The 7,542-nt window shown below is 37.1% G+C and overlaps 1 protein-coding gene across 2 annotated transcripts; it reads left to right on the top strand.

Moving 5' to 3' along the window:
* Positions 1-272: 272 nt before the first annotated feature.
* Positions 273-6,614, top strand: SPIC (Spi-C transcription factor). Of its 2 annotated transcripts, XM_027881203.1 has the most exons (5): positions 273-291; positions 928-1,021; positions 2,034-2,146; positions 3,031-3,139; positions 6,187-6,614. In XM_027881203.1, exons 1-5 carry the CDS (start codon positions 289-291, stop codon positions 6,612-6,614), a joined length of 747 nt encoding a protein of 248 aa, XP_027737004.1. In that variant the 5' UTR covers positions 273-288. The 2 variants fall into 2 exon arrangements, with proteins under 2 accessions (XP_027737004.1, XP_027737003.1); XM_027881202.1 differs by lacking the exon at positions 273-291 and having other exon boundaries at positions 916-1,021.
* The last annotated feature ends 928 nt before the right edge of the window (positions 6,615-7,542 follow it).

The raw sequence follows: 7,542 nt of genomic DNA, 5'->3' as shown, positions 1-7,542 counted from the left end.
AATTAAAAAGTTACATTTTTGGTGAAACTGGAAGATTAGTTATAAAAAATACTATTAATTTTAAAAAATGAAAATACATCACAAGCATTTAGTTTAAATGTTACCTTCTAATAATAAATCCCTTTTATCTCTTTTATTGAAAACGTTTAATCTTGGATTGGAAGTAGTACTGGGTATTTTCATTTGGTTGGTTTTATTTACATTCAGAGAATTATTTTTTATTTTGAAACATACCATTTAAAAAATATTGTTCATTTTCAACAGGATTCAAGTTTTGATATCTAAATAATGGTAAGTCTACAAAACTTCTATTCTTTTTCATTACTGAGTGTTTCAAATACTAAGAGTCTAAGGTAGACTCTTAGTCAAACTCAAATTTGGGGGGATTTTTTAGCTTTTTAGAACAAGGTGTTCTAAAATTATAATAAGCAGTTTTCTGAAAATCCACACTTGATTTCCTGTACTGGCATCGTGTGGCGTTATCTCTGCATAACTGCTTCAGAAATTACATGTAATAATTTTTGTCATGTCAATGTTATTGAATGATGACTTTGGCTTAATAAATCACCTTAGACAATTGATACACACATTTCTGTATTACAGACTATAAAACTCTCAAACAGTATTAACACCCTTTATGTAAACTTCTGTTGTAAATTAAGGAAATGAACCTTGAAACATTAGACTAAGTGAGTAATGTTACCCATGTGAGCTCTCCCAGTGACCTCAAACAGACTTCTCAAAGCAGTGAGAACTTTCTCATAATAGTAAAAAATTCTGGTAATGCCTCAGTGCCTGCAGAATGCCTGTTCCAAGAGGATGTGTATTCTATACAAGCACTGTATTTGTTTGGGATTTGCTGATTAACAATGCTGAAAAAACCAGCCTGGTCTTTTCTGGTTCCTGATCAGAAAAATGTTCTTGCAGAGTTTTCCTGACCAAGATGTCCTGGGCCAGGCTTTTGAAGATGCATTAGACGTACTGCAGCAGCACTCTGACAGAGAAATGCAGTATTCACCAGGTAAAAAAGAGCCATATTCCACTTCATTCACCATTTCCTATTTTTTACAGGAAAGTAACTTGTAAAACGTATAGGTGGGAGAGTAATTTCGAGATGAATTAATGGAGAGCAGAGGGATGTTTTGGGAGGATGAAAAGGAGGAAGAATATTTGGAGGGTTTCCACCCCTCTATTAGTACAACCCAGTGTGGTGAATATCTTCCAGGTCACAGGACAGGGAAACTGTTGGATTAGCCCTCTCTACCTGCTCCCTAGTACTAGCTCAGGAACACAGAGCTCAGATTTCCTATAATCAGAGGATATATGACCATAATGCAACAGCCATTTTCCAGTTCTGATGCTGTAACTTAAAAATTGCCATTCTGCTATGCTATGAATAAACTCGTGAACTCCAATGAAAAAAAAAAAACAAAACAACCAAACAAAAAAACAGCAGGTGAAATTAATTTCCACATTTAACTTTTTTTACATTAATATGTAAATTTAAAATATTTTATTCAGGAATGATAGTTTGAGTCTGGATAATTAATAGAAAATTATTTTCCTTGGCTTAAAGAGTTTTATATCTTAGGAAACCTAAAGTGCAATAAAGCTGTAAATTGTTCCAGTTCTGGCAAGGTTTTGGCAGTTAAATTACTATAAAATTTAAAATCTGTGTTTAGTGTTTTCACACTGTAAACAGAAATGGAAGGAAAGTAGGAGGCTGCATCACAAATTCTCTAAGTTCGTAACAAAATATGTCCTGTCTTTTGCACAAAATGCATTTCATACAAGGAAGTTTATTTACATATTATCTATTATAAACTATTATTATATATATATTCTAGATGTATAATTATTCTCTAATTATCCAATTCATTATGTTTGGTGATCTCTTTGCCCTCCATTTTGTAGTAACCAAACTCTTTCATGGTGCTATGAAATATCTGACATTTTATCTTAAAAAAATTGCTTTCTCCCTTCCTCTCTCCCTTTTACTCACTTGGTTTTTGCTACCTCCTCCTAATTATCAGGTTATAAAAATTGCCTGACTGTGATCAACCATCACCACCACCTCCGAGCAAGTCCCAGTTACTGTGTGGCACCATCTGTGGAGGAGCAAGGGTATAGCTGGAGAAATGTGACTGTAAGTGAACTGATTATCAATAACAGTCAGACATAACTGGAATAATGGTTGTTTATTTGTGATTCATAAAACAAAATCTTCATGCTAACACTAATGGGAATTTGGTCTGGCCAGGCATCATTTAGATGAAACTTCCTTGGGATATATTTGAAAAACATGATTAATAGTATAAATTTAGGAGTCACCTTTGCTCTTTGCCTCTTCTGTGGTTCATCACGTCACATGACAGCTAACAACCAAACCTTCAAGTATGACAGGGAAAAGAGCTTCTTTGTATTACCTGGGAACAGGCAGAGAACAACTAATTCCAACCTCAGCATATCTTCTACCACTGTGAAAAAGTACCACACCTTTGATTTCTCCAACAGCTGTTTGCTTTTAAAGTTCTGGAAAGACCATGAGTATCAGGACTCTGAGCTCAGCTTCAGCCAACAGAGTCCATATTAATTTTTAAAAACACTGTGAGTGTGGCCTCCAGGAGTGATGGAAAATGCAGGGGAACTAATAGACTCCACAAAAGCCCATTTTCAACCAGCAGATTAATGACAACATGACATAGGAACTACAGAGTCTGTAGGGGACACTGTCCAGGTGGCTCTTGTCTTTTACTAACTCTGGAAACTGTTCCTCCTCTGCTTACAGCAGAAGGGCAATAATGCTGTTTTCCTTCTTAGTTTCTCCCCTAGTGGGCAGATCTTGCCCCTGGACATAAATTAGTGCTCCTTTTTACTGGTAAACCTGCCTTCCTGCCTGAGAAAAATCTTCCGTGGACGAGGTGATGAAAGGTTGCATTTTGAAGGCTTCAGGCAGCCAATTACCACAAGTTTCTTTTTCTTTTGCTGATGTTCTCTATTAGTAACTTTTTGTTGTCTTAATTCTTGAAGAGCAGTGCAGCAGACTTTTATGCAGATGAGACTGTCTACCATACACTGCAGAATACTCCAGAAAGTCAAGTGATGCATGCTGCTGCTGGCCAGCCAAAACCAGGGAAAGGTCTGTAGAAAGATAATGTCCTGAACATTACGTTACTTCAAAAAATCTCTTGGTAAATCATGCTTTCTCCTTTTCTTTTTTTTTTTTTTTTTTTTTTTTTACTTTCAATAGGAAACAATAAGTGAACATTTATTAGTAAGGAAAATGCAACTGCTAATGTTCAGTTCCCAACAGCTAAATCTTATAAGATATGATAAATCTATTATTAACTTACTCTGTCCTTGCTTAGTACCTGGAAAAACACTCCAAATCATCTGGGATGAAGTCTGATGCAGAAAAATAAATCTAGCTATCAATAACATTGTTATGGACTTACACAACTTATTTTATTTCATGTGGTTCAACAAGCAGTGATTTTCTTGAAAGTTTTTTACATACATGAATATTTTTGCACCTGACTCACGCCTGTCTTTGTTTACTTTTCAAACTACCTTTTACCTTTTACCACCTCCAGTGTGCATTTTTATAGCTATTTTTCTGCTCCTTTGGTTGACTTTACTTCAATGGACATCTATTTTGGAAAGAATGTGTTGGNCCCATTGATGCTGAACATTGTGGTCTCTGATGCTTAATGACTACTACTACTACTACTACTACTACTACTACTACTACTACTATTACTACTATTACTACCACAGATTCTCTGGGACGATGGGAATAGTAGCCTCTTTTTTAAAGTTCTGTACTTCGGATATCTGAAATTCACCATTGCAAATGAGAACATTTCAATCCAGAAATTTTGCTTTTCTAGGCCTTACCCCCTGTTGCGCTGGGGAATTTGGCATGCCAGTATCTGATTTCACCGTCAGTTGTTACTGCTGTGTTAAACCTCATTTCCTATTTCCTATTTCTTTTCCTATTTCTGTTGCCAATCTTTCCCAGAAGGCAATACTGCAGAAATTATTTGAGTAACTTACTATTCCTATGGGGTTATTTTCTCTCCTTTTACGGGTTTCTTTGTGTCCATGGTGATATTCCTGCCAGAAACTGTGATTTGGGGGACTATTTCCCCTGTACCTAAATAAATTTAGTCCTCTTAGTTTCTTATTGACACATGAGAAGTTTTTTGTGCTCTAGCAAGTAGTGTGGCCCTTTAGGAATAGATCTATAGATGAAATAATCAGAATTGAGGGCCCAAATCCTGTGTTTAAAGTGTTTCACAAAGGTTCATTTAGGGCAATCTCTATGTAGGCCACAAGTTCTGAAAGCTGCACTGATTTAGATATGCTTCTGGAAAGCATCTTCTAAGTTAGGTTTCTTCTGAAAAGAGTTCAGTTCATGCCCATCAAGACCATTCCGTGAGGTACTCCAGAAATGTGTTTGAATTAGTCACATTCTCTCTGAGAGAATTAGACTGCTTCAGGACAATTTAGCTCAGAAGTTTAATGCAGATGCTCTGAAACACCTTCTGGAGGAACCTGCTTCTCTCCAGGCATCACATAAGAAAGCTGCAGGCACTTACCTGCTAGCTTAGACTAATATTTAGGGCCTGGTACTGAACTAGCTTATGCAATAAGGTGCAGTACACAGGTCTGTAAATTAACCCCAGCTCAAATTGGTGCCCTGTCCAACCAAGGTATCAACTGGAGGCAACGTGTCTAAAATGAAAGCACAGGCAGAAATGATAGCTGAACTTAAGAGGGCAAACAGCATAAAGTCAGATGCTGCTGTGAACATGGCTACATGATCCTTTTCCAGCAGAAATTGAGTCCACAGTAGTCTGTGAATTTCCCCCGATCTTATTTGTTCTACCATAGGTTTATGGGATAATTAATGTTGGCAAGGACTTTAATAGGTCACCTACTAAGAATTGTCTACTGTGACCAAGCTTTTAAGCTTCTTGTCTAGGTAATATTATATGTATTTCTAATAGCATATGTACTTCCAGTCACAGGCCAATTTTTATTTTGATAATGAAACTTTATTAATTTTTGGGAAAGTACATCTGATTTCAGGCTCCTCCTTTCCCCAGTCCAACTGTTACTTCCCTCCTCTTTCCTTATCACCAGATACAGAATTACTGTCATCCCTGACAGATGTCTTTGACCTCAGTGTTCCTTAGCAACTGTTACTTTTCCCCTGTTCCTAGTTTAAAATAGCCGCACAAGACAAGACTTTAGGTGCAGCTGCTTGTTTGCACTTTGGTTAAAGTGGAAGATGTTCTTCTGCATAGATTCTCCTTTCTGCAAAATGTTCCTCTTTGTCTCATAATCTTAAATTCTTCCTCCTTACAGCAGCTTCTTGATCACCCTTGGCTTTGTGAAAGGAACTAGAAATACTTCAGAGAGGAGGATCCACAAGATCTAACTGAAACTAAATAAGCCCCACTAGTAAACTTAAGTTTAAAAACTGAGCCTATGGAGAGAAAAACTTAGCTGACTTACTTACTAAGCTTGCTTTATTCTGCATGGGAATGCAAGTTGATATTTCTGCTGATTTAAAAAAAAATTACAGGGTACCAGAAGGTCTAGCTCCTTTTTGAGAAACCAACGTGAGGTTTCTGGTTTAAAACTAGCCTACTTTTCCTGCTCACCCACTCACCATTCCTGAAGCAAACCTGTCAAAACCAAGCCATCTCAAAATCTTGGAGTTTTGATTAATCAGGGAAATCATTAATCCAAAAACATTCTGATTGGCTCTCCAGAACCTCTTTTCCACCCTGTCTGAGGCTGTATTTTCCTAGTGTGTGTTCCTTCACTGTGCATCTGCCCAGCGTGTGTCTGAAGACTGCTAAAAGTGGCTTCTGAGACCTAGTGAAGGTCTAGACCAGTGAAGTCACCAGATATTTGTCATGATCCCCAAATAACCTGCTCTTGAAACTCTAATTACCAAATCCCTTTCTGTCACCATATGTTTTGGAATAATGATCCCATTTGCTGTCACTGGTCTTCCACTGAATAGTTTATACTTATCTTTTAATTTGGGACAGGGTAATAGGTTAAGCTATGCTTTTGCCTGTAAGATCCTTTCCAGGAAAAAGACAACTGCTCATCTTTGAAAACAAGCATGAGTTCTGTTCTGACCTTTTGTACTTTATCTCTTTATAGGTAGAAAAAAACTTCGACTATTCGAATACCTCCATGAGTCCCTGTATGATCCAGCAATGGCAAACTGCATCCAATGGGTGGATAAGCCAAATGGTGTCTTCCAGTTTGTCTCTAAAAACAAGGAGAAACTTGCAGAACTGTGGGGAGAAAGAAAGGGAAACCGCAAGATCATGACATATCAGAAAATGGCCAGAGCACTGAGGAATTATGGAAGAACAGGTGAAATAATTAAAATTCGTAGGAAGCTGACATACCAGTTCAGTGCTGTTGTTCTAAAGAGACTTGCTCCATCTTATTTCTTAGGAAAAGAAACAGTTTATCATCCCTACATTCAGTCTAATCAAGAATATCAGTGTGCAGATGACTGGACCAGTTACAATAATTACATGTACAACAATGGGTATGCATTGCAGCATTCTAACAACTAGACTTATCCTTCACATAAATAGGTCTTTGTTATCCAGCAATACTTTCCATCACAGAAACTCTTCTCTTTACATAGCTTTTCCTTTAAGTTATCATACATGATACATAAAGGGGAGGGTTTAAAAAATTATGTTGGCCTAGTTTTGTTCCTTCTGAAGTTAATGATATACAGTCATTGAATGTTGAAGAAAACCAGCAGCTGTAGGACACATTCTATTCTCCATTATGTTAATCAAAGGAATTACTGTAGTTTCAAGATGGTATATCCAATATTAGGATCAAGGTTTTGTCTGTTAGTGGACACCAAAGATCCCATCCTGAAAACACTCATCAGAAGTTTTATGCATATTTCCAATGAGAAATTTAGATGATGTTGTGCTATAGTTGCTTCATTCCCCTAAAGTAGAAAGGGAAGAGGTTTATCAACTGCATGAAGCTACTGTCTCCTTTTTTCATCAATGTTCTTTATTAAAAGACATTTCTGAGTGAATGCCTGGCTGAATGATAGAGTCAGCATGAGGGTGCACCTGTTGACCAAGTTTTTAATCCCTAATCACTTAAATTAACATATCCTAGCACAGATCAGGATGTGGTATTTGGATTGCCAGGTGCACATTTCACTGTTGGCAGTGGATTCATTGGGACCATGAGTTTGTAAAGGATTGTGCTTTTCATGAAGTCATTTACAGTTCTTCCCCCACTAATATGAGAAGCTCAACTTTTAACCAGCAGTTCTGTACTCACCTAACAAACATAGCTGTGCCATGTATTTTAGGAGTTATAACTTTATACATATAAATACAATTTCACTCCTCCATCTCTTTTCCTACATGGGAATGTAGCTGAAAGACTCAGTGATTTTGCAGTCTCTTCATGGGGAAGAAGAACTACATTTAGGTAAAAATAGAGTAGTAGCCACTTATTCCAGGA

This window comes from Empidonax traillii, unplaced genomic scaffold, assembly GCF_003031625.1.
Source record: "Empidonax traillii isolate 1590-97213 ecotype Southwest subspecies unplaced genomic scaffold, ASM303162v1 scaffold84:size2688230, whole genome shotgun sequence".
Taxonomy (NCBI): Eukaryota; Metazoa; Chordata; class Aves; order Passeriformes; family Tyrannidae; genus Empidonax; species Empidonax traillii.
The sequence above is the reverse complement of the archived record's forward strand: the minus strand, read 5'-3'. Positions and strand labels throughout refer to the sequence as shown.